The sequence below is a fragment of the Aotus nancymaae genome, unplaced genomic scaffold (assembly GCF_030222135.1).
Source record: "Aotus nancymaae isolate 86718 unplaced genomic scaffold, 86718_ANA_hifiasm-v0.15.2.pri h1tg000021l, whole genome shotgun sequence".
Taxonomy (NCBI): domain Eukaryota; kingdom Metazoa; phylum Chordata; class Mammalia; order Primates; family Aotidae; genus Aotus; species Aotus nancymaae.
The window spans coordinates 15,518,616-15,546,544 of record NW_026988433.1 but is presented as its reverse complement, the minus strand read 5'-3'; the positions used below and the strand labels follow the sequence as shown (position 1 = coordinate 15,546,544).

The following is a 27,929-nucleotide window of genomic DNA, read 5'->3' as shown; positions in this document are numbered from 1 at the left end:
TCTGCAAAGTGCAGATAATAAAAGTATTGACCTCATAGGTTGCTGGGGAGATTAAACGAGGTCAGGCATGTCATGGGCTTTGTACAGTGCCCTTAGTAGTAAGCACTCACTAAATTGAGTTGTGACTATACTATTACTTTGAACATTTGTAAGGGTCATTCATCTGTTCAACAAATATTGCCTGGCAGCCTATTGTATGCCAATAATGGACAGGGTTGGAACTGCCTGCAGAAAGCTACAAAGCAAGCTGGAGCCTCCCGGGGGACCGGCTGGTCACATCACCTGGGGACCATCAAAGGGAGCCCACCCCTCCTGAAAGAGCTGAGACCCCAAATTTTAGTGGCAGAGAAGAGTCCTTAAAAGTGAAAGCCATTTCAGACCATCAGCTCACCCTGCTCTCCAACTCCACCCACTTGCTGCAAACATAGGCAGTTTTGAGGCCTCCTGTGCACAGCTTTAAACCAGCTGGAGCAGAGGTGCATTTGATTAACTCCCTGGGTACATCTCCCCTCGATATTGCTGGGGTACTTTCTTCCCCAAGAGATATGTGGCAGCGGCAGGGCTAGGCCCAAGAAAAGTACTGAAGGTTGCCAGGTCACAGTTAATTTTAATTTTCAATTTGTGTCACCAGCAGCAGGAGTTGCATCTAATCTTCACTGCCTCAGAGTGTCAAAAGGGAAATCGGAAGTGATTATATAACTTGGAGTCTGAGAATTTCGAGGGAAAGGCTGCATCCCTTTGCTGGACCATTTTGCCTGATTTGGGTCAGTCACTCTCCAAACAGAAGAAGTCGCAGCCCAAAGCCTACAAATCTAAGCAAACAGCAATATTCTGAGCAAAGACACTTACTGCCAAGAAAACTCTCCCTCTCTGGTTTTGGACGTGGGATTTGGTCAAGCCCCTTTCTTTCCCTTCAGCATCAGTGAGTTTAGCATTGTCTGTTTTGCAGAATTTGGCAGCTCTGGGGAATGGCGGCAAAGAAGCATGTATTTCACTCATCAGCCAGGCGTCATAAGCAGTGAGTGACAGTTTTTTTCTCCTTTCCAGCCCTCTCTTGCGCTCAGGATCAGCTCTGCCTCTTCCCCAGCTCTGGCTGAAGTGACTCTGATGGCAGCAGATGGGATTTAATTTCATTTCTTCACCAAGGCTGGAGTGAGTCCAGTTCTCTACCTCTTGGCATTAACCCCAAGGAGAAACATAGGGAGTGACTGAAGAATAACAGGTCATCCTAAGTCTCAGCTCCTCTAGGAAGACATTCCTAAAATTAATAGGTTGTCTCCCTCCTCTGGGCATCAGCGTTTGAATCTTAGGAACTACCAGAGCCTGAGGGCTGGGCGATCTAGGGAGTAGGGCTGAACCAGGGGCATGGCCAATCCAGGAGCAGAGGTGAGCCAGAGGCGTGGCTCACCCAGGGGTGTGGCCAAGCCAAGGGCGTGGCCGAGCCAGGGGCGTAGCCAATCCAAGAATGGTGATGAGCCAGGGGCAGGGCCAGTCCAGGGGGCATGACCAATCGAGGGGCGTGGCCAATCCAGGGGTGGAGCAGAGCCAGAGAGCAGCAAGGAGGAAAATACAAAAAAAGGTCCTTGTCTCCGATGCCCTTCTCTCTGCTGCTCAAGGCCTGACCATTGACGTGTCTATCGCACACTTCTCACTGCTTCCTCCAACGTTTTCTCATTTAAGTCTTCACAACTATGCTGTCAACATACTTCTTTCAAAAACTGCTGACGAGATGTCATTCTGTGAGTCCCTATCCGTGAGAATGGTCATCCCCGCCATGCCCCCAGCTATGGTGATACATCTGCCCCCGATATCACCCCACCTTGTCACCCTGATCTCTCCATACTGTCGTGGTCTGTTAACTGCTTGACCCTCCCCTGGACAGCGAGCTCCCCAAGGGAACAGGCCTTATGTCTTGGTCAGTGCTGCAACTATAGCACAGAAACTCTATAAATACAAGTGGAAAGAATCCATAAGTGAGTGAATAAGTCCCCCAGTGAGTTCACAGAGGACCCGGTCCATGGAACACTCAGCAGGGTGTCAAAGGAACACAGGGTACTGAGGCTAATTAGCTTTTCGACCTATCGCTTAATTTTTCAGGGCCTCAGTTTGCCTATCTGTCCAATGACCATGAGCACACTTGCCCTCTCACCCCATTAAGTTTGTAAGGAGACTGTGGAACTACCAAGACAAAATGGGGAAAGCTAAATTCGGGGAGTTGAAGAACTTCTTATAAGCGATGCCTGGTGTATGTAACCCCCTCCCCTCAAAATGGCAGGTATAGCGCTGGAGAGGCTGTCCCACGCACACAGCAGGGCTAGAGCTCTGGAGTGACCTCCACCACACCAGATAGTGAGCACCTGCAATCTTGTGTATTCTGGGTTAGGAGACTGAAAATTAGAACATAAACCATTCATCTTAAGAATGATACCGTTTATTGAGTGTTATGTGCCAGGCCCTGTGCTAAGCACTCTACACGTATTATCTCATTTAATCTGCACAGCAGAATTATCTAATGAAAAAATTGAGCCTCAGAAAGGTTAAGCAACTTCCTCAAGGTTGCAAAGCTTTATAACTGGGATTGGAACACAGGTCAGTCTGACTCCAAAGCCCTGGCTTTTAAAACTGCTACGTGCTAATTTCATAAGAGCCAGGTCAGTAAGAAGCAGATGTCTCAGTCCCCTTGTTGCCACTTTAAAGTTTAGCCTAGCAGAGGAGAAAGGGACATGGTGATGTAGGTGCCGGAGCTCAATAGCCCAGCCTTCTCTCACCCTAGGGCAGGGGCCAGAGCCCCCACCCCTCACAGGGCTGGGGAGAAGGCACCAGTGCACATGGGAATCCAGCCTACCTGTGCTTGATGGAGTTGCCGAGGTCTCTGCGAGGGATCTGCGGGGACCAGCGTGGCACTGACAGTGTGTCTACAGAGAGAAGAGAACAGCCTGTTATACAGAGGCTCAGAGACTCGGGTGGGCTCTGGCAAGCCCTGGAAGGAAAAGGGAGGCTTGTCAACCTCAGGAAGGACACCAGCTGCCATCACTTGCTAAACCAAAGCCAAGTGGAACACTGGTTTAGCTTGTCACCTCAACTCACGCAAGTTCTCCTGGGCAGGGCAGCCAGGGGATGCCTTAAAAGAAGCCAGCTGTGGAACAACTAAAAGTGAGCATCACTTCCATTTATGGAGTGCTTGGTGTGTGCCAAGCATGTGTGTGCCAAAGCTTGCTACATTTGCAAAACAACCCCAAGAATAGGGGTTGCTAGCATCTTCATGTTACAGAAGAAAAAACTGAGGCTTGGAGAGGGATGCCACTTGCTCTAGGTCATACATCTTAGAAGCTGCACAGCAGCTGTGATTTCAGGTTCAAGGAACCTGAAATGAACATGTGCCCTTGCATGCAAAGTTATAGTGCAGCGGGTTCCAAGTGCCAGTCATGCAAGTGTCCCTTTCCTAATTTCTGCCATGCCTCTGTACAACCGTGAAGTTATTTATTTTGTATTTTAGGCTGACTCCAATTTTTTTGTCTAAATACACTTATTTTTAAAAGCCAACACTATGTGGAAAGCCATATCACTTTCTGTATTATTATAGATAATTATTTGAATAATGTCCAACCACGTACCACCTAAAGTTATGTTAGAGTAAGTAGATGGATGGATGAGTAGATAGATTGGGGAGGGGGTAAATGGATAGGTGGGTGGGTGAGTAGATAGATGAATGGATGGACGGATGGAGAGATGGACAGATGCGTGGGTAGATGGATAGGTGGGTGGGTGGGTAAGTGGATGGATGGATAGATGGGTGAGTGGATGGATAGATGAATGGATAGATGAATAGGTGGGTGAGTGAGTGGATGGATGGATGGATGGACATATGGGTGAATGTAAAGATGGGTAGGTGAGTAGATAGATAGGTGGGTGGGCAGATGAATGATGAATGGGAATGAGGAAGAAACAAAAAAATCAGACTGCAGATGAGGTGCCTATCCCCATCTGGTCTTCTTTCAAGCCTTAGGCTAAATCTCAGCGAATTGCACTATCACTCCATCACAGACTGAGTTCTGGGTCTCCCGCAGACCCTGTGCACCAGGTTCTACCTCTGCCCTACTGCCCACTGCCCACACCACCCTCCTGGCAGAGCTTGCAGGCCCGGAGAGGTGTGAAACAATGTCAACGATGAACTAGTGCTGCCTGTGGAATCTCTACCGGGCAGGGAGGGAAGAAGCAAGTGCCTGACCCTACACGCCAGTTCTCATTTCTCAGGCCAGATGGATGGAGCCAGCTCCCTGTTTTTGGAGCTGCAAGTGCACGCCTCATTTTTCACAGCAATTGTTATGGAGTGGTGCTGTCTTCGGGGAGTTGGGCATGTCAGAACCTATCAGGGAGCATTTAACCCCCAACCTACTCGCTCCTCTCTTCTGTCTAATGACGCTGTCTGCAGCCATCCAGTATTATTTCCAGAAATCCCAATTCTGCCCTTGTAAAGCTGAGATCCTTTATGAGAGAGCTAATGATTTTCCAGGCCCCAAAGGGCAGAGAAAACCTAAGAGGGAGACAGCATGATATATCAATCAGAATTAGAGCCTGTGGGATTCCTTTAGTTTAACTAAAAACTAAATGTCATCAACCTCAAGCCCATTTCACTACACGTTACCATTTCTGAGGGAAACAGAGAAGACAAGAGAAAAAAAAAATTTAAGAGAGCATTCTTTCCATTCCTAACTCTTTTGGGGACTGAAGTCAGATGTGGGAGGAGGGATTCTACCTATTAACTCCTTGAGGTGCTTTCTCCAGTGCCAGGGGTGGTGGGAATGGGAAGACTGCGCCGGAGAGGAAGAGTTAGCATCCTCACGAGGAAATCTACAAAGCTAGGAGTGCTAAATGGGTTTCATTTCAGGGGCTACTAGTAGTGGCTGCCCAGAGAAGTGTGTTAAAATGGATTCTGAGGCTCAGTGGGAAAGGGCACTGAAACTGATTAGCAATCTCTGCCACGGGTAAAGAATGAGACAGTACCAACAGGTCCTCATACACTTGCCATCTGCAAGAGTGGGAACCACATCTCCTCTTTGCATCACCACCTCATAGCATCATGCTTGCAGCAAAGTAGTTAATACACGTTTGCTGAATCCAAGATTATTATAATAGAAACACTGAGTTTATTGATTACTCAATAGGTACTAGGCATTAGGCTATGCATTTTATACCTGGAAGCTCTTCCTCTGTGCAGTCAGGCTGTCATTATTCCTATTGTGCAAAGGAAGACAAAGGAGCTCAGAGAAGTGCAGTGACTTGCGAAAGGCCACACAGCCACGCACCTGCAGATTCTCAATGAGTAACTCTGCAATTATTTAAAGTCTTCCAGAAGCCCCTGCACCCCCTGTTCTCAACCAGAGGAGCATTTTCCCCCTAGGGGATATCTGGCAGTGTCTGGGGACATTTTTGGTTGTCACACTGTGTGTGGGTGTGTGTGTGTTTGTGTGTGTGTGTGTGTGTGTGTGTGTGTGTGTGTGTGTTACTAGCATCGGGTGGGGAGACAGCAGGGATGCTCTTTAACATCTTATAATACACAGGGCAGACTCCCATAATAAAGAATTCAACAGCCCAAAATGTCAATAGCACCAAGGTTGAGAATTCCTGATCTAGATGTTTCTCTGCTTCTCCGGCCTCTCTCCCTTACTACTCCACCCCTCCACCAAAAAACCCCCAGATGGTGCTTCTGAGACTCAAGTCAGCAGAGCACAAATCCTCTTTTATTATAAGCACATCTCACTATTACGTTCATAGCCTAGTTATTCAGTTATTCTCAATTATAGCTCCTTTTCAAAAAATAGATGTAATTAACTTTAGTAGTTTGGTCTCATTTCCCAATATCTGGTTGAAGGGGTGAATTCTGTCAATTACATTAAGCGGCTGCAGCATCATTAGTCTCAAGCAATAATAACCTCCACACGGCTTCCTACGTGGGCGTGAGGATTTGAACTTTGAGATCCTCTCTTTGCTTTCTTCGTTTGGATTTTATTAAACTTGCCAATGCAAGCCTTAAAGCAACGGCAAACTGTTGAAAGGGAAGGGGGAAAAAAATCTATGAAAATCCAGGCCTTATCATAACAGGGAAGGCAAACAACATTTACAGCAATTAAACCCATACAGAAACTTCTGTTTAACAATCAAAGCACCTATTAAGATGTCTCCATAGCTGACAGAATCTTCTTTTCTACTCTAATTTTCTGATAACAAGTCATGCAGACACAGAGGCAGAATTTTGTGCATGCCTGGTGCCTACGGTCTCAGGAGTAGAATAATAGACATTTCTCCTTAGATATTTTCATTTCTAGTACACAGAAAGAGAAAGAGGTGGAAGGAGGGAGGTTTCTTCTCCCCTTGCACAGATCTAGCTGTTGATATTTTCTGAGAAATGCATCTGCCCAGAAGGGGCTTCACACAGAAGAGGGAAAAGCCAGGAGCCCAGGTCTTTGGAATCACCTTAGTAGTCAGAGGGACAAACAGAAGGCCCAACAGAAGGAACCAGCATTAACAATGCATCCACAGCACACAGAGTTTCTTGATGAAAAATCAGGCTCTGACCTGGTGAATTTGAAGGCTGCCTGACAGATGAGCTAGGCATGGGAAAAATACCTGAGGATATACACAGAGACACAGGTAAAAATGGGTGACGATGAAGGAAAGGAAGAGGAGGAGAAGAAAGAAGAAAATGAGAAATAAGAAAATATGGCTGGTGCAGTGACTCACACCTGTAATCCCAGCACTTTGAGAGGCTGAGGCGGGTGGATCACCTGAGGTCAGGAGTTCAAGACCAGCCTGGCCAACATGGAGAAAACCCCATCTCTACTAAAAATACAAAAAAATTTTTTTGTCTATGGTGGGCTAGACACCATAGACAATTCCAGCTACTCAGGAGGCTGAGGCAAGAGAATTGCTTGAACCTGGGAGGCAGAGGTTGCAGTGATGCAAGGTCATACCATTGCACTCCAGCCTGGGCCACAAGAGTGAAAGTCTGTCTGAAAGAAAGAAAAGAGAAAAGAAAAGAAAAGAGAGAAAGAAAGAGAGAGAGAGGAAGGAAGGAAGGAAAATAGTAGATCTGCTTTCCATATGCCAAGCACTATTGTCAAACAGACCCTTGACATATATTATCCTGTTAGTACAAACACTACAGAGTATACACACACGTAGTGTATCAGCCATGATAATTTGTGTCATTTCAACAAGGAAATAAAAAAGTTATCCTGACTGCCCAAGGTAAATGCAAATAAATGCCAGAATGGGGATTTTTTAATTGAGCTGTGGTTCAATTAATGGAAGTGAATTTCATCTCCCTTTCACAGATGGGAATATTGAGGCTTAGAAGCAATAAACAATTGTCTAGAGCTGATAAATGACTGAGTCGGGATTTAAACTGCAGACAGAGACAAACTGGATGCTTTTAGTCCAGACTTCCCTTCAACACCCTGCTCAACCCATCCTCTCTTGCCAAGGCCTCCTACATACCCCTGTCTGGGAAGGACCAAGGAGGCCTGGGAGGTGATGTAATAGCATAATGCTCCTGTCCCACCCCAAAGATGCCCACGTCCTAATCCCTGGAACCTGGAAGTATGTTATCTTATCCGGCAAAGAGAGATGCTGGAGCTGTGGTCAAGCTAAGGACCTGCAGATGGACAGGTAACCCTGGATTACCGCAGGTGGACCCATGTCACCATAGGGAAACTGACACGGCATCTATCTTGTTCCAGGCATGGTTTCCAGGGGATATGGTGAACAGGATAACCATGTTTTCTGAGCTTAGAGTCTAGAGGGGGAAATCAGAAAGCAAATGAGCCAAGAAATAAGAGTCCATGAGGAAAATGAAACAGTACAGACTTTGGGATTGTTTTAAGGCAACGGGAGCCCGACCTGCCTCAGAACGGAAGAAGGACATTGTGCTGGGCAGTATGGATTTCAGCGCTCCCTCTAGCGGTCGAGGGGAGAATAGCCTGCCAGGCTGTAACGGGAGAAAATGGTGAGGGCCTCCCAACCTCCCTGTCCCCACATCAATGCTCCATTCCCCCAACCCTAACCCAGGTCCAACACTTCAGCCCTAACTCTGACAAGGTCATTCCTTCCCAAGGTCATTCTCCCAACCCAGGCCTTTCCCACCTGAGCTGTCATGATGCCACCCGTAGCCCCTTATTAAAAAATCCACAGCCCGTTACCCCTCAATGTCCCCGGGAAAAGCAAAGAGGGTGTACTCATTGGCCCCAAGCCTGTATTATTTTTCAGAAGCTAACAGAGTATTTTTACTTCCTTGGACGTAAAGAAGAGTTGATGTTTTGTCCCAAACCTACCAACCTGTAGCACTGGAATATCTGTGGCACAGACTGATCTTAGAGAACAGTTCCTGAAGAAATTTTCATGGGATTTGCATTCCCAAACCCAAGTAGAAGAGGAGAAAGAGGTAGCCATGGGAAGAAGACAAAGCTGATTTTTAAAAAAGTTATTCTTTGCAATTTATCTGCTATGGGGACAAACAATAGTAGGCTGGGTCTCATCTGTCAGTGTATCCCTAAGTATTTAGTTCAGGATCTGCTCAAAGAATATTAAATGTGTGTTTAATGGACAAATGAATGAATAAACAAATAAATGGACCAATAATCAAGTCGTGGCTGAAACTGCTGTTTTTCTGGTTAATGAGAAACTTACATGGCCCTGGGAGATCTTAGAGAGAACTTGATCAGACTCAGAGCAAATCAGAACTGATTTATCCTCAAAATATCTGTGTGGTAGGAAAGGAAGTACACATTATAACTATTTAACAGATGGCAAATTGAGGTAGATATGGGATGTGATCTGCTGTGTGTCCTTGGGCAAGTGACAACCCTGTGAGCTTCAGTGTCATCACGCAAAACCTGTGAGCAAATAACAGTACCCACTGTACCTCATTGTACTGTTTGAAGACCAGGTGAGATAATGCACAGAGTATTCTGAGCATGAGAGCAAGGCTCAGACTTATTTATTGTATGTATCTTGCAGCTATTTCTTCATTTGATCCACACGATCTTATGAGTTTGTATTCCCAGTTTACAGATAAGTAAGAATAATTAAATTGTTCAGCCATATAGCTAAAGTTCACCAAATATAGTGAACGCTAGAGTTGAACCCAGTTTTAATTTCTATCCAGCTCCATACCACGTTCCCTTCTGAGACAAATGTAAAAATTATCTTAAAAGCCATGTCAGTCTAGAGTTGAAAAGGACCACAAGAAATCATTTATTGCAGTCTTTGAATCTCTAAACCCTGTTGGATAAATAAGGAGCTAGCCTACCATGGAGATAAAGACCTCTGAGGACATAATGTTATTAATAATAATAGCTGACATTTATTAAGCACCTACTGCACAGCGGGACCTAGATTATGTGATTTAGATGTATTATTTCACTTAGTCTCCGCAATTCCCTTTTAGGTGCTAAAGCTCAGGTTTGAACCCAAGGGCTCATCCTCAGAAATACCACAAAGGAACTGAAAATTCCAAACTGCCCTTAAGCTTCCAGCCCAGGGATATGACAGACTGAGTGAGAACTCAGCAGAGGTGCTGCATGCAAATCAACAAGCAATTCGCTGAGCCTAAAGATAAGTGAAACTCAGAAATCTTAGACCATTAAACTTTTCTTTGGAGTCACAGGCCAGTCACCAGCTAAAATCCCACTGATTTATCCAAGGTACCAACCAATCCTAGACTAAAGCTGCTCATGATATCATTCACATAGCAGAGGATAACTCTATTTGCTTTAATATCCAACTCAAATATATCAGATCTGAAAGCATTTTAATTATGTGCAGTTTCTAAAGGTTACAGCTCCATGATGCTTCAGGGCCAAATTGCATTTCTTCATGGAGTTGGACATAATTTTCTCCCTGAAACAATGACAACTTACCTCCCAAGATCCAAGCATCATCATCTGGGGCCCATGGTGGCTGGGGAGGCTTCCAGGGAACCCCTTGGCACTAGTGAGTGCATAGACCAGGGTGGGCTTTGGTTTCATGTCATCAGGGGAGAAATAAGGCAGAGTGAACTGATAGTGATAAGAGATGCTAAGGGTGAGCAAAGGATTCTTGATGGAAGGGATCATATACAGGGATTTCAGAAGACTTTCCTAGGGCTTCCCATGACATCGAGACAAAACAATGGGCAATGGCTAAGCTATTGAGACTATGGCCTCAGTTCCTGTCCATTGCACAATACAAGTATCAGGGTCAAACCAATCCATGCATGTGCAGAGTTTAAGCTAGAGATAGGACCTTAAGTGTGGACCTCCTCTGGAGACAGAGTAGCATATTTTATTTCTCAACAGGAAGGTCCTCAAGGGCAATCAACTTGCCCAGTGGAGTGTGGGAGAGACAGTATGGGACTTTGACATGAGCATATCTGGGACAAACACCAGCTCTGCCACTTACAAGCTATGGAATCTTAGGTACTCTTACTTTTCTGAGTCTCAGTTTCTCCTATAAAAAAGGCATCATTGTATCACCCTCATAGAATTGGTAGAAGGATTAAGCTGGGTGATATAATTGGAACAGTGCTCCAATGAGTGCCTGATGTAGTATTGTTATTATTGTTTTTGTCATTGTCATCATCACTCTGCCTCTTGAATTTTACACATCGGTTAGAATATAACAAAGCTCTGTATGGCTATGACTTGGAGCCAGAGTTGGCAAACTTGACCCTCAGGCCAAATGCAACTCATTGTCTAATTTTATGAAGTTTGATTGGCACCATAGCCACATAAACATTGACATATTGTTTATGACAGCAGAAGTGAGTAGTGGTAACAGAGACAGACTTGTCCACCAAGCAAAAAATAAGTATTACCTGGTCCTTTAAAGAAAAAGTATGCCAACACTTTTTAGAGCTGTGAAACTCATTTTATTGGCTAATCAGCAGAAATATTTTTTTCTTAGAGCCAGAAGACCAGGGTTCAAGATCCCCTTCTGCCACTTACATGATAGAAATCTTAAGACAAATGGTCTGCAGTCTCCAAGCCAAAATACATATAACCACTTGGTGTCACCCCTCTGCTCACTTAGTCCTAGTACCTGTGAGGTGTGTTGTTTTGATCCCCATTTTGCAGAAGAAAGCCAGACAAGGACTTGCAAGAAGCCCTGCCAAGATAATAGCTGAAGACTGTTCTTTCAACCCCTCACTGTCTCTTGGTAGAATAAACCATGAGGGGCAATGTCTCTACATGCAACTGCTGAAATCTGTGCCAACTCGTGGGGGCAGAGCAAAAGGAAAATTAACTCTTTCCTCTCACTGCTTCTGTCTGGATTAAAGAATTTGATTTTCCAGTTTCACTCTATCAAAGCAGAAAGAAGGCCTAGAGGAGTCTTCCTCCAAGGGAAGGAATATGTTGATCCTAGGCAGAAGAGGAAGAAACGCCCCATGCATCTGAGAAAGCAGTATGACATAGCTAAGACCTGGGGTAGTCTTCTCTCTAAGTTACAATTGGAGGCAGTGGTGGTGGTCATGGATGAGACAGACATAGGAAATGCCCTGCTAGGAGTGTCTACAGGTAGCAGCTGATATTGGTAGGACTGGTGAGTGGTGAGGGCACTGTACCAATGGCAGCAAAGCAGATGAAGGGCCGGTATGTGGGGGCTAGAGGCAGGACAAGGAGAGGATGTGAGGAGACGCATCACAGTAAAGTTGTCATCATCACTCTCCTCCACCACCCATTCCACCTGGTACCGCCCCAGTTAAAATAAAATAAAATAAAAATGGTGCAGTGGCTGACATCCATAATCCCAGCACATTGAGAGGCAGAGGCAGATGGCTCGCTTGAGGCTAGGAGTTTAAGACCAGCCTTGCCAACATGGCAAAACTCCATCTCTACTAAAAAAATACAAAAATTAGCTGGGCATGGTGGCTTACACCTATAATCCAAGCTACTTGGGAGGCTGAGGCATGAGAATTGCTTGAACTCAGGAGGTGGAGGTTGCAGTGAGCTGAAATCACACCACTGGACTCCAGCCTGGCAACAGAGTGAGACTGTCTCAAAAAAAAAAATAATAATGGTTACACTAAACTAGAAACAACTTCAGGATCTAGTGAGGATATATGAATGTATTTATTCTAATATCCACCCTCAGAATCGCTCTCCCCCCACGTTTTTTTTTTTGAGATGGAGTCTTACTCTTTCACCCAGGTTGAAGTGCAGTGGTATGATCTCCACTCACTGCAACCTCCGCCGTCCGGGTTCAAGTGATTCTCCTGCCTCAGCCTCCTCAGAAGCTGGGATCACAGGTGCCCACCACCATGTCTGGCTAGTTTTTATATTTTTAGTAGAGATGGAGTTTGGCCAGGCTGGTTGCTAACTCCTGACCTCAGGTGATCCATCTGCCACAGGCTCTCAACGTGCTGGGATTACGAGTGTGAGCCACTGCACCCAGCCTACTTTCCCCTTTTTAAAAAGACCATCACCACCTCATGTCTGATTCCTGGCAGGTAACCATCAAGCTGGGATCCCCTTAATTTGCCCTAAATAAAATGTGTAGACAGTGGTAACATGCTTCCCTCTTCCAGTGAGAAATGTGAATCCTAGAGTCATCACCTGTGATTTATTTCAGCCTTCTCAGATGGCCTCAATTAAATTTCATTGCCAGTAAAGAAAGAAAAGATGGCTGAGGCATTTAATTACAGTTTCATAATGTGCTCACTGCAGAATTTATTAAAGTGTATCAGGGATTTTTAACCTTGTAACCAAACAATGGGAGACCTGGTGCCACAGGAGTAATTATCTTCCTTGTGGGGATGATGGATGGAGAATCCAAGATGGTAACGGTAAGTCGGGTAGGCACGCAATGGGCGTGGGGACAGTGGTGGCCAATCGGGGGTGGGGCACAAGACACCACACCATGGATCAGAGAGGGGAGTGTCATTAATTATCAATCTTCATTTGAGTCTAAAGATGAGACATATTTGAAAACTTATCTTTCTCCCCTCTCCTAGCCCCACCCCCAAACCTTCCCTTCGAATTTCCCCTTGATACAATTTTACTGCTACGATCTGGAAAGAGGAGGGGAACATCTTGAAATGTCAAAATCACTTTATGTAATAAGAGTACAAACTTAAAATACAAAAACGGAAGTAAAATGTTAACATCTAGGAATCCAGAAAAATCATTAGGATAATGGACCCACGTTGTGTTTTTTTTGGTTGGGGGAAGTGCTTGTGAAATAAATTATCAATAAGGAGATAATGTGTGATGCTTGGTGGAGGAGGTCACTTAAATGGTGTGGGTGGCATTCTGGCAGGGGTCTTTCTGTTCCAGAAGACTGGTCTAAATGTGTGATATTCAAAACCATTGTCTCAGATCTCCATGATAGTGTCATATCTACTTGAGTGACCCAGAAAAGGTCAGATGGGGAGGAAGAATAGAAAGATCCCAGGCCAAAGAGGAAGAAAAGCCCTATGAATCTGAGAAAGCAGCGAGACAGAGCTAAGGGCCACTACAAGGCTTAATTAGTGACTGCCCCCCCCCGAGTTATACTCACATCATTACATGGATCTGCTATTTCATGCCTCTCACCTTTGAAGATGTTGTCCTCTGTCTAGAACATGCTTCTGTTCTGCCTCCCCAGTCCCCACTTCTCGTAGCCTGACTCACACCAACTCTTCTTCCAGGATCCAGCTCAGGCACGGCTCCTCTAGGAAGCCCTCCCTGAATGCACAGGAGCAGATGCCTGAGCCACGCCCCCTTACAACATCTTGCACTCACCTCTCTGGGCTACTTGCCCCATCACATGTAGATCCTGACTTACGAATCTGCTCTCTCTACCACCAACCACCCTTGGAGAGCAGAAGCTGCCAATTATTCATCTTCTTGTGTCCAGTGCCTCAGGCAGAGTTTAGCTTAGAGCTGAGAGGTGAAATGTTTTCTTGCTAACTCAAGCAAAAATAAGCTGGCAGCCCAGCTCTCCAAATGGAGGGTTCACTCCTCCATGCCCTGCAAGGCCTGGGCTGGTCAGGGATCCTATGAAGCAAGAATCCCCACCCCTCCAGCACCAGGTCCCAGGCTCTGGCTGTGGCCACCTGTTCCAAATGGAGCCCACCACTTCTCCCAATCCTCTCTCCACTTCTCGTCTATCCACTCAGGACTCCAGAGTTTCCCCAGCCATGGAGTCCTGAGTAAACAGAGAAGTGGGGGGACAGGACAGTGGGAGCATCTTCAACTCCTCTTGGTTCTCAGCTGTAATGGTCATCACTGACCTCTCAAGTGCAGACTTGCAATTTATGTCAGTTTATACATTGTCTTCTTTTTTTAAAACCTTTTTATTTTATTTGACTATAGAAATAAGGTCTCACTATGCTGTCCAGGCTGGTCTCAAACTCCTGGGCTCAAGAGATCCTCCTGTCTCAGCCTCCCAAAGTGCTGGGATTACAGATATGAGCCACCCTATCTTCCCGGCCACCCTATCAGGGAGATCTAGTGTTGATTTCATTTTGCAAGTGAAGAAACTGAGGCTCCCAGAGCTTAACAGAGAAAGAGTGCTCAAAAGAAAGGAGTTAGGAAGACTAATTGCCCTGGTTCTACCACTAACTGGGAAAGCTACTTAGCCTCTCCTAATGATAATAACTAACACAGGCCAAGCATTGCGCAAGTCAGGGATTCCCCACATGGTCAGCCTATTGAAATCACCTATGCCTGTGCCTCCCATGCCCCCATTGTAATTTAATTCAGAGGTCAGCAATCTGGGGTCCAAGGTTCAAATGTGGCTCACAGCTTGTTTTTATAAGCAAAGGTTTATTGGGACACAGCCATGCCCATTGACCAATGGCCCTTTTGTCCAAAAAGGGCAAAGTTGAATCGTCACAACAGAGATCATATGGCCCACAAAGACTACAATATCTACTATCTGGCCCTTTAATAAAAAGCTTGCTGATCCCCAATTGAATTGTGCTGGGATGTGGCCTGACTATTGAAATTATAAAAGGTCTCCAGGTGCTGGAGAATTATAAAAGGTCTCTAATGTGCTGACAAGTTTGGAGACCACAGGCTTAAATTTTTCCGTTAATTAGCCCGTTGACTCTACAGCCACCAAGTCTGTTTCATTCCCTCCTATATCCTTAGCAACTAGCACAACGATGGGCCCAGAGTGGCATCTTCACAACTATGTATTGCATGAATGAATACACGCATAAACAAACAATCCACCCTGAGAAGCAGGTTGGAAGGACCCCACTTTACAAATGGAGAAACTAAGGCTCAGGGATCACCTAAGGAAAATATCCTCTGTGGTTTGATCCTAGATTTTCTTGAAGGCAAAGCTCCCATTTCTGAGCATTATGTTCTATGAGCTCTCTTTAGATACTAGATATTCAGGAAGGAGGCCAGACCACTAGCAGAGCCGGGACGGGGGTCTTTTTGTGCACCTTCCTGGAAGAGCAGCCCTGAGCATGTGCAGAGGCAGCCTGGAGACCTGGAGAAGCCTGGGGCCTGGCTAGTGGTTCAGAGCCATCTCCTCCCACATAGATACAGGACTGTCCTCCTTGACCCAAAGGAAAATGCTAATTGAAAGAAGCTAGCTTCCCTTGCCTGGCTCAGGCTTAAATGAGGACAAAATAAGAGTTGACAGAGGCTCCACACTGCCATCACTGCAAACGTCCCCGTGAAGGGAGAAAAACAGCCAGCCCTGTGCTCCATCAATTTCCGTTGTAAATGGCCTCACATTGAAATAAACCAACAGAAACAGCAGTAGCTTGACAGGTCCGGGGCTGGGGGAGATGGGAGACATGCAGACCACAGCCTGGAATCTGCAAGTTGGGCTTGACACTTGGACCCAGAAACTGGTGAAGACTTGTTTGTGGATTGCATGTTCCCAAATCCAGGCAACCGGGGGGATGCAAATCCCCCTCTTTTGCCTGAGTTGGAATGGGCAAAATGGAATTAATTTACAGCTGCAGACCTGAGTCAGAATTCTTAGCTCTGCGCTTGTTATGTGTCCTGTCATCTGACTCTTTCCCTCTGTGCATCTCCTCCTCTGTAAAAAGGGGGCAATGAAATCCATCTTGTAGGGTTTACCTGAGGATCAGACACTGGGAAATGAACCAGGTACCTGGCACATAGTAGGTGTGCATTAAGAGGTAGGTGCCCCCTAAAGCAATTCAGCTGCTTGTCTTTAGCTTTTCTTAGCTGTCTGTCTTCCTGGCTGGGGAAGACAAAATAGGCGAAGAGGCTCTTTTGGGAAGGAAGCCATGACTCTAGAGAGAAGCTGCAATGAGTTATGCAGAGGACAGAACTGTCTAGGTCTCTGACCATTTATTCCCCTTCTATCATCCTGTTCTCAGAGCGTGTCCACAGCCCTCGCCTGCCCAGTTGTGATAGATGGGTCTTAAGTTCCTCGCACGCTACATCATCAATTACTTACATATTTATCGCCCTGAACTGAGTTTATGGATCTTAAATCAGAGCCATTCGGAGTTGTCTGAGCTGAAATTCTCCCCTGATGGAAATATGATGTTTTTAATTATGTAGCCACCCTCTAGTTAATGTTCAGTGGAAGTTAATTGTCCATAGAACAAAGGGCTGCTGAGAAGTTCCCCCTACAGAACCATTCCATGGAATTTACTGCCTGGATGGACTGCTCGGGGACAGACCAGATAAGCTTGCTGCCAAAGACCCCAGCCAGCCTTTCAGAAACCTAAGACACCAGGCATCCCAGGCATCGTGGGGCTCTGAACTTCAGGCAATAGATTGCCTCTCTCTCTTGGTTTCCTGAGACTTAAAGTGTCATCCAAAGAGGTGCCACACTGTCTGTAGTTTGCAGACGTGGTGGGAACAGCCCCGTGATGGATAATATACAAGTTCAAGACTGGGTGTCCATATTCCAAAGCCAGTCTTTCTGAAGCATCCCCAAGTGAGGCCAGGAAGCCTGCTGAGGTGACAGGGTTCTGACAGGTGCTGACTGCATCCCTGAAAGTGAGACCTCTGGGGCAGGAGACCTCTGCTGCAACGGGGCTATGTTTACCAGTGAGAGGTGTTATCAGTAGAGGGAGGATACAGAGAGTCCCCCAAGAACTTGGAGATAAGGAAGGAAGTCCCCCCACAAGAGTTAAACCAGCCCAAGCCCTCACACATAAACAAAGTTAACCTAGAGCCACAGTTCTCAATTGTGAGCCCTATTGACCCCCCCGGGGACATTTGGCAACGTGTGCAGACATTTTTGGTTGTCACAACTTGAGGGGGAGGAGTGGTACTGGTATCTACTGGTTAGAGACCAGGGATGCTGCAAACGAACAGAACAGCTTCCTCCAACACAACATTGTCCAGCTCCAAATGTCAACAGTGCATAACTGGAAACCCCTGCCCAGAAAGACAGGAAGGGACCCAGATCTACATAACCTGATGCAATCCATTAAATGCATGGACAGATCTAAAAAGGGACTCAGTCACCATGAAAGGAGAGGCTGAGCCTGACCCTCCCAGCCCATCCAGAGGACAGAGCTCTTTGGCTCAGGGCATATGCACAAGCTCAGCGCCCACTCCTCTTTCTTCAAAACACCTGCCCAGACATCACCTCGTAGCCCAACACGGTGATGGGGCCTTCTCGCTACTGGGTATCCAATGAAGGAGTTTATTTATTTATTTACTTATTTCACATATTCCCCTGGGAATAAACAAATTTACACTGATTGATTCACACCAGTACAACAGAGCCCTAAACACTGGTAGATCAAATTCTAACGTGACAATTTAAAAGTAGACAGTGCTCCACTGGGTTTATAAATCATAATTAACTAAGAGACAATACTTCGAAGCCCACATCATTAAAATCTCTTAGTAGGCCTGTCCCTCTATCAGTTACTTTTGAAGAAAGTGGCAGCAGCATGGTTTTCCACTGGGAAACTACTTTTCCAATATCCCACAGCAGGCTGAGCCGCTTCCCGTCTCAGAATAGGGCATCTGACCAAGGTTTGGTAAGGCCACAACGTTCTGACCACGGTGATTGGTTCAGGCAAAGACAGGGGAACAAAGAGCTGACATATCATTTGAGCCCCTGGAGCTTCTCTAGTTTGCTTCCTTCCTTCCTTCCTTCCTGCCTTCCTTCCTTCCCTCCCTCCCTTCCCTCCTTCCCTTCTTCCTTCCTTTCTCCTTTCTTCCTTCCTTCCACTTTCTCTTTTTTCTCTTTTCTTTCTTTCTCTCCCTCCCTCACTTCCTCCCTCCCTTTCTACCTTCTCCTTCCCCTTCCCTTCCCCTTCCCTTCTCCTTTCCTTCTCCTTCCCTCCTTCCTTCCTCCATCCCTTTCCCTTTCTTTCTTCCTTCCTTCCCTCCTTCCTTTTCTTTCTTCCTTTCCTTCCTTTTCCTTTCCTCTCCTCTCCTTTCCTTCCCTCCCTCCCTCCCTCTCGCCTTCCTTCCTTTTCTTTCCCCTTTCTCTTCCTTTCCTTCCTTCCCTGCCTTCCTCTGCTTCCTTCCTCCCCTTCTTTCCTCCCCAGCTTCCCCTCCCTCCCCTGCCCTCGCCCCTGTTCTCTCCTCCCTTCCACTTTCCTTCCCTTTTTTGTAGATATGATCTCACTCTGTCACCCAGAATGTATTCCTTGGACTCAAGCAATCCTCCTGGCTCAGCCTCTGGAGTAGTTGGAACTACAGCCACATGCCACCACGTCCAGCTTATTTTCGGATTTTTTTTTTTTTTTTTTTTTTCCGTAGGACATGAGCTCTCACTATGTGGCCCAGACTGGTCTTGAACTCCTGGCCCCAAGCAATCCTCTGACCTCAGCCTCCCAAAGTGCAGAGATTACAAGCATGAACCACTATGCCTGGCCTCCAGTTGCTATTCAATTCTCATTGTAAAACATTTAAAACAGTTTGAGTTGTTTCACTTATAAGCAGAAGAATGTTGACAATACATAAGATTATGTAGACAGATTTAGCCACTGAATTCTACTATCTCCAGTCCCCGTGGCAGTCCCAGTGGCAGTCCCACTCCAACTATGACTTGGTTAATTATCATAAAAGTGGTGATACCCCCATGTATGTGCCATATACTAGGCACAGGTACTAATACACTGTTCATGTATTATCTCAAATAATCTTACCAACAATCCTGAGACGACTCCCTTATATTCATTATTATCCCAAAATCACAGAAAAGGAAAAAGTGTAGCTCAGAGAGGTTGAATAATTTCCTTTAAGTCACACAGCTAGCAGGTGGTAAAGCGGGATCTGTACCTCGGCAGTCTTCTCTTTGAGATTATCCTCTCAAATACCACATGACTCTGCCCAGAGAAGACAGGCTGTCCCATCAAATATTCCACGTAGCAAAGTCCCCTTTGTCTCTACTCCATTTTACCAGAAAACCTCCTGATGAAGGTTTTCTGGAAGGGTAGCCTGCAGAGGGGAAATGGGCTAATGACTTGGGCTGGGGGAAATCTCAGTACCTGCGACTGTGAGTTCCCATTGGATATTTAAAAAACTGGCATTCTGACTTAATAAATCAGCCTCAAAAGTCTAGTTAATGTGTCTGACTCAAAGAGAATCTGGTTTCTGAACTGACAAAGCAAGACCCAGATTTCTGGATTCAGATGAATTCTCCAATGCAGAGGTTCTCAAACTTGAGTACTCATAGTAGCATTATTTATAATAGGTGAAATGTGAAAACAATCCATATATCCAATAATTGATAAATGGATCAACAAAATGTGGTATAAACAAATCATGGATTATTATTCGGCCATGAAAAGGAACGAAGTGTGATACATGCTACGATGTGGATGAACCTTGAAATCATCACGCTAAGAGAAAGAAGCCAGACACAAAAGGCTGCATGTTTTATGATTCCATTTACATGAAATGTCCAGAATAGGCAAATCTATGGATAGAGAAAGCAGATTAGAGGTTGCCAGGGCCTTGCAGGGAGGGAGCAGGGAAATAAAGAGTGACAACTCAGGTACAAAGAGTTTCCTTTGGGGTGATGAAAATGTTCTAGAATTAGAGAATAGTGATGACTGCACAACTCTGTACACTAAAAACCACTGAATTATTTTTAAAAGGTGAACTTTATAATTGTATCTCAGAAAAACTATTAAACTTCAGCGTGCATCAGGATCACCTGGACAGCTTGTTAAAACATAGTTAACTGGGCCCTGCTGCCAGGTCTTGAATTCAGTTAAATCTGGAGCAAGGCCTGAAAATTTGCATTTCTAATAAATTCCCAGGTGATGTTGATGCTACTCATCCAGGGGTATTAGTCTGTTCTCATGCTGGTAATAAAGACATACATGGCCAGTCATGGTGGCTCACGCCTGTAATCTCAGCATTTTGGGAGGCCAAGGCAGGCGGATTATGAGGTCAAGAGATCCAGACCATCCTGCCCAACATGGTGAAACCCCATCTCTACTACAAATACAAAAATTAGCTGGGTGTGGTGGTGCGTGCCTATAATCCCAGCTACTCGGGAGGCTGAGCAGGAGAATCACTTGAACCCAGGAGGCAGAGGTTGCAGTGAGCTGAGATTGCACCATTGCACTCTAGCCTGGCAACAGAGGAAGACTCTGTCTCAAAAAAAAAAAAAAAAAAAAAAGATATACCTGAGACTGGGTAATTTATACAGAAAAAGAGGTTTGATGGACTCACAGTTCCACGTGGCTGGGGAGGACTCACAATCATGGTGGAAGGTGAAAGGCATGTCTTACGTGGCAGCAGGCAAGATGAAATGTGTATCAGGGAATTCCTTTTCAGAAAACCATTGCATCTCATGATTCTTATTCACTATCACAAGAACAGCATGGGAATAACTTGCCCCCATGATTCAATAACTTCTCACGGGGTCCCTCCCATGACATGTGGGAATTATGGGAACTATAATTCAAGATGAGATGTGAGTTGGGACACAGCCAAACCCTATCATCAGGCATCTCTGACAACCAATGAGTAATGTATGCTACTTCCCACCTGCCATAATGTGCCAATGAACACCCACCCAGACATCACCACGTAGTGAAACACAGTGACAGGGCCTTTTCACTATTGGGTCTCCTTCAAAGGAATTATTTGTTTATTTATTTAACATATTCTCCTGGGTATAAACAATTTTGCATTAATTAATTAACATCAGGAGGGATTCCACCAAGATGGCCAAATAAAAACAGCTCCGGAGCGCAGTTCCTTGCCAGAGAGATGCAGAAGGCAAGTGGTCTCTGCATTTCCAACAGAGGTACCAGGTTCATTTCAAAGGGACTCATTGGACAGTGGGTGTAGCCCAAGGAGGGCAAACCAAGGTAGGGCAGGGCACTGCCTCACCCAGGAGGGGCAACTGACTGCAGGATCAGGGACTTTCCTCCACCATGGCACTCTGGTTCAGAAGCCACGCTTCTCCCAAGGTCTCTGCAACCCACAGACCAGTAGATCCCCGCTGGGCTGAAAAGTGCCGTGAGTTAACAGCAGAGATCTGAGCGGCAGCTCCAGCCAGCAACTTAGGTTGTCAGCACCAGATCTGGGGGGACGTTTTGACCAGCACCGAGAGCGCCTGTGGGATGGAGCTACCTGCTCCCCAGAAAGAGGGGGAGTTGAAAGCAAGGAGACAGGTGATACAGATGGGCAGGTCCTACCCCTACAAAGACCAACAAACTGAAGTCCTTTGCTTGAGATTTTCACAGCCAGCAAATCAGTTTCAGCTCAACCCAGAATGATGGAACTTGGTGTGGGGAGGGGCATCTGCCATTGCTGAGACAGGTCTAAACATACTTGTGTAAACAAAAGCCAGAGGAAGCTTACACAGCAGCTGGACTGAGTTCGTGACAGCCCAGCAGCACCTCTGCAGGCAGAAAAGGGACAGACTGCCTCCTCAGGCAGCTCCCTGACCCCTGTATAACCAAAAAGACACCTCATACAGGAGAGCTCTGACAGACACCTGGTGGGTACCCTTCTGGGATGAAGCTACCAAGGAAAGATCAGGCAGCAATATTTGCTGTTCTGTAAACCCCACGGGTGATTCCCAGGCAAGCAAGGTCTGGAGTGGACCTCCAGCAGTCCTACAGCAGAGGGACCTGACTGTTAGAAGGAAAACTAAAACACAAAAAGAAATAGCTTCAACATCAACAGAAAGGATGTCCACTCAGAGACCCTATACGAAATCACCAAATTCAAAGATCAAAGGCAGATAAATCCATGAAAATGGAAGGAAATGGCAGCACAAAAAGGATGAAACCATCAAAGACCAGAATATGCCTCTCCTCCTTCAAGGGATCACCACTCCTCATCAGCAAGGGAACAATACAGGATGGAGAATGAGTTTGATGAATTGACAGAAAGCAGGCTTCAGAAGGTGGGTAATAACAAACTTCTCTGAGTTAAAGGAACATGTTCTAACCCAATGCAAAGAAACTAAAAACCTTGAATAAAGATTAGACGAAATGCTAACTTTTTAGAGAAGAACCAGCTTAGAGAAGAACATAACCAGCTTAGAGAAGAACATAAACAACTTGATGGAGCTGACAAACATAGCACAAGAACTTCACAAAGCATACGCAAGTTTCAATAGCTGAATAAATCAAGCAGAAGAAAGGATATCAGAGATTGAAGATCAACTCAATGAAAGAAGATGGGAAGGCAAGATTAGAGAAAAGAGAGTGAAAAGAAATGAACAAAGCCTCCAAGAAATATGGGATTATGTGAAAAGACCTAATCTACACTTGATCAGTGTACCTGAATATGATGGGGAGAATGAATCCAAGCTGGAAAAGACTCTTCAGGATACTATGCAGGAGAACTTCTCCAACCTAGCAAGGCAGGACAACATTCAAACACAGGAAATACAGAGAACACCGCGAAGATGCTCCTCAAGAAGAGCAACCCCAAGGCACGTAATTGTCAGATTCACCAGGATTGAAATGAAGGAAAAATTGCTAAGGGCAGCCAGAGAGAAAGGTGAGGTTACTCACAAAGGGAAGCCCATCAGACTCACAGTGGATCTCTCAGCAGAAACCCTACAAGCCAGAAGAGAGTGGGGGCCAATATTCAACATTCTTAAAGAAAAGAACTTTCAATCCAGAACTTCATATCCAGCCAAACTAAGCTTCATAAGTAAAGGAGAAATAAAATCCTTTATGAACAAGCAATTGCTGAGAGATTTCGTCACCAACAGACCTGCCTTACAAGAGCTTCTGAAGGAAACACTAAACATGGAAAGGAACAACCAGTACTAACCACTGCAAAAATGTACCAAATGGTTAAGACCAATGATGCAATAAAGAACTACATCAACTAATGGGCAACACAACCAGCCAGTAACAAAATGGCAGGACCAAACTCACAAATAACAATAATAACGTTAAATGTAAATGGCCTAAATGCCCCAATCAAAAGATACAAACTGGCAAGCTAGATAAAAGTCAAGACCCATCAGTGTGCTGTATTCAGGAGACCCATCTCACGTGCAAAGACACACATAGACTGAAAACAAAGGGATGGAAGAATATTTACCAAGCAAATGGAGAGAAAGAGAAAAAAAAGCAGGGGTTGCAATTCTAGTCTCTGACAAAACAAACTTTAAACCAACAAAGATCAAAAGAGACAAAGAAGGGTATTACATAATGGTGAAAGGATCAATGCAACAAGAAGAGCTAACGATCCTAAATATATACACACCCAATACAGGAGCACCCAGACACATAAAGCAAGTTCTTAATGACTTACAAAGAGACTTAGACTCCCACACAATAATAGTGGGAGACTTTAACACTCCACTGTCAATATTAGACAGATCAATGAGACAGAAAATCAACAAGGACATACAGGATTTGAACGCAGATGTAGGCCAAGCAGACCTAATAGACATCTGCAGAACTTTCCACCCCAAATCCACAGAATACACATTCTTCTCAGCACCATATCACACTTACTCTAAAATTGACAACATAATTGGAAGTAAATCACTCCTCAGCAAATGCAAAAGAACGGAAATCATAACAAGGAGTCTCTCAGATCACAGTGAAATCAAATTAGAACTCAGGATTAAGAAACTCACTCACAACTGCACAACTACATGGAAACTGAACAACTTGCTTCTGAATGACGACTAGATAAACAATGAAATGAAGGCAGAAATAAAGATGTTCTCTGAAACCAATGAGAATGAAGACACAATGTACCAGAATCTCTGGGACACATTTAAAGCAGTGCCTAGAGGGAAATTTATAGCAATAAATGCCCATATGAGAAGTGAGGAAAGATCTAAAATTGACACCCTATCATCAAAATTGAAAGAGCTAGAGGAGCAAGATCAAAAAAATTCAAATGCTAGCATAAGACAAGAAATAACTAAGATCAGAGCAGAACTGAAGAGATAGAAACACAAACAATCATTCAAAAAATCAATAAATCCAGGAGCTGGTGTTTTGAAAAGATCAACAAAATAGACCACTAGCCAGACTAATAAAAAAGAAAAGAGACAAGAATTGAATAGATGCAATTAAAAAATGATAAAGGGGATATCACCACCGATTCCACAGAAATACAAACTATGATCAGAGATTACTACAAACAACTCTATGCACATAAATGAGTAAACCTGAAAGAAATGGAAAAATTCCTGGACATTTACACCCTCCCAAGACTAAACCAGGAAGAAGCTGAATCCCTGAATAGACCAATAACAAGGTCTGAAGTTGAGGCAGCAATTAGTAGCCTACTAACCAAAAAAAGTCCAGGTCCAGACAGGTTTAGAGCTGAATTCTACCAGATGTATAAAGAGGAGCTGGTACCATTCCTTCTGAAACTACTCCAAACAATACAAAAAGAGGGAATCCTCCCTAACTCATTTTATGAGACCAACATCATCCTGATACCAAAACATGGCAGAGACACAACTAAAAAGGAAAACTTCAGGCCAATATCCATGATGAACATCAATGCAAAAATCTTCAATAAAATACTGGCAAACCAAATGCAACAGTACATCAAAAAGTTTATTTATCACGATCAAGTAGGCTTCATCCCAGGGATGCAAGGCTGGTTCAACATACACAAATCTATAAATGTAACCCATCACATAAACAGAACCAAAGACAAAAACCATATGATCATCTCAATAGATGCAGAGAAGGTCTTTGACAAAATTAAGCAGCCCTTTATGCAAAAACTCTCAATAAACCAGGTATTGATGGAATGTATCTCAAAATAATAAAAGCTATTCACAATGAACCCACAGCCAATATCATACTGAATGGGCAAAAACTGGAAGCATTCCCTTTAAAAGCTGGCACTAGACAAGGATGCCCTCTCTCACCATTCCTATTCAAAATAGTATTAGAAGTTCTGGCCAGGGCAATCAGGCAAGAAAAAGAGATAAGGGGCATTCAATTAGGAAAACAGGAAGTCAAATTGTCTCTATTTGCAGACAACATGATTGTATATTTAGAAGACCCCATCGTCTCAGCCCAAAATCTCCTTAAGCTAATAAGCAACTCCAGCAAAGTCTCAGGATACAATATCAACGTGCAGAAATCACAAGCATTCCCATATATCAATAACAGAGAAACGGAGAGCCAAATCATAAGTGAACTCCCATTCACAATAGCTACAAAGGGAATAAAATACCTAGGAATACAACTAACAAAAGATGTAAAGGACCTCTTCAAGGAGAACTACAAACCACTGCTCAAGGAAATAAAAGAGGACACAAACAGATGGAAAAACATTCCATGCTCATGGTTAGGAAGAATCAATATCGTGAAAATGGCCATATTGCCCAAAGTAATTTATAGATTCAATGCTATCCCCATCAAGCTACCATTGACCTTCTTCAAAGAACTGAAAAATACTCTTTAAAATTCATATGGAACCAAAAGAGAGCTTGCATAGCCAAGACAATCCTAAGCAAAAAGAACAAAGCTGGAGGCATCACACTACCTGATTTCAAACTACACTACAAGGCTACAGTAATCAAAACAGCATGGTACTAGTACCAAAACAGAGATGTAGACCAATGGAACAGAACAGAGGCCTCAGAGGCAACACCACACATCTACAACCATCTGATCTTTGACAAACCTGACAAAAACAAGCAATGGGGAAATCATTTCCTGTTTAATAAATGGTGTTGGGAAAACTGGCTAGCCATGTGCAGAAAGCTGAAACTGGACGCTTTCCTTACACCTTACACTAAAATTAACTCCAGAGGGATTAAAGATTTAAACATAAGACCTAACACCATAAAAACTCTAGAAGAAAACCTAGGCAGTATCATTCAGGACATAGGCATAAGCAAGGATTTCATGACTAAAACACCAAAAGCAATGGCAACGAAAGCCAAAATAGGCAAATGGGATCTAATTAAACTTAACAGTTTCTGCACAGGAAAAGAAACAATCATCAAAGTGAACCAGCAACCAACAGAATGGGAAAAAATTTTTGCAATCTACCCATCTGACAAAGGGCTAATATCCAGAATCTACAAAGAACTAAAACAGATCTATAAGAAACAAACAAACAAACCCATTCAAAAGTGGGTGACAGACCCTTTTCAAAAGAAGGCATTTATGAGGCCAAGAAACATATGAAAAAATGCTCATCATCACTGGTCATTAGAGAAATGCAAATCAAAACCACATTGAGATACCATCTCATATCAGTTAGAATGGCGATCATTAAAAAATCTGGAGACAACAGATGCTGGAGAGGATGTGGAGAAACAGGAACACTTTTACACTGTTGGTAGGAATCTAAATTAGTTCAACTATTGTGGAAGACAGTGTGGTGATTCCTCAAGGATCTAGATATAGAAATTCCATTTGACCCAGCAGTCCCATTACTGGATATATACCCAAAGGATTATAAATCATTCTATTATAAAGACACATGCACACATATGTTCATTGCAGCACTGTTTGCAATAACAAAGACCTGTAACCAACCCAAATGCCCATCAATGATAGACTGGATAAAGAAAATGTGGCACGGCCGGGCGCGGTGGCTCAAGCCTGTAATCCCAGCACTTTGGGAGGCCGAGGCGGGTGGATCACGAGGTCAAGAGATCGAGACCATCCTGGTCAACATTGTGAAACCCCGTCTCTACTAATACAAAAAAATTAGCTGGGCATGGTGGCGCGTGCCTGTAATCCCAGCTACTCAGGAGGCTGAGGCAGGAGAATTGCCTGAACCCAGGAGGCGGAGGTTGCGGTGAGCCGAGATCGCGCCATTGCACTCCAGCCTGGGTAACGAGAGCGAAACTCCGTCTCAAAAAAAAAAAAAAAAAAAGAAAATGTGGCACATATACACATGGAATACTATGCAGCCATAAAAAAGGATGAGTTCATGTCCTCTGTAGGGACATGGATGAATCTGGAAACCATCATTCTCAGCAAACTGACACAACAGAAAACCAAACACCATATGTTTTCACTCATAGGTGGGTGTTGAGCAATGAGAACACATGGGCACAGGGAGGGAACATCACACACTGGGGTCTGTTGTGGGGTGGGGGGCTAGGGGAGGGACAGCTGGGGGTGGGGAGGTTGGGGAGGGATAATATTGGGAGAAATGCCTGATGTAGGTGATGGGGGGATGGAGACAGCAAACCACTATGGCATGTGTGTACCTATGCAACAATCCTGCAAGATCTGCACATGTACCCCAGAAATTAAAGTACAATTAAAAAAAATAACATCAGTACCACAGAACCCAAAACATTGGTAGATCAAATTCTAATGTGGCAATTTAAAAATAGAGAATACTCCACTGGGTTGATGAATCATAATTAACTAAGAAACAATACTTTAAAGACCACATCACTAAAATCTCCTAGTAGGCATGTCCCTCTGATAAGCAACTGTTAAAATAAGGACCATAACAGGAGGAAGAGCAAGCACCACACTCACACTATTGCTTTGATAAAGCCCTGCGTTACTGGTTCACAGATAAACACTTCACATCTTCCCTTCAAGTGACTAATCT

At 44.5% G+C, this 27,929-nt stretch overlaps 1 protein-coding gene across 2 annotated transcripts in view; it reads right to left on the bottom strand.

Annotated features, from left to right (window-relative positions):
• The window catches only part of KSR2 (kinase suppressor of ras 2), a 517,853-nt gene that overhangs the window by 116,848 nt on the left and 373,076 nt on the right, over positions 1–27,929 (bottom strand). For both annotated transcript variants that reach the window (XM_064379757.1, XM_064379758.1), the window contains exon 6: positions 2,846–2,915. In XM_064379757.1, the coding sequence (XP_064235827.1) occupies positions 2,846–2,915 (70 nt within the window). The remainder of the gene's footprint in view (positions 1–2,845; positions 2,916–27,929) is intronic.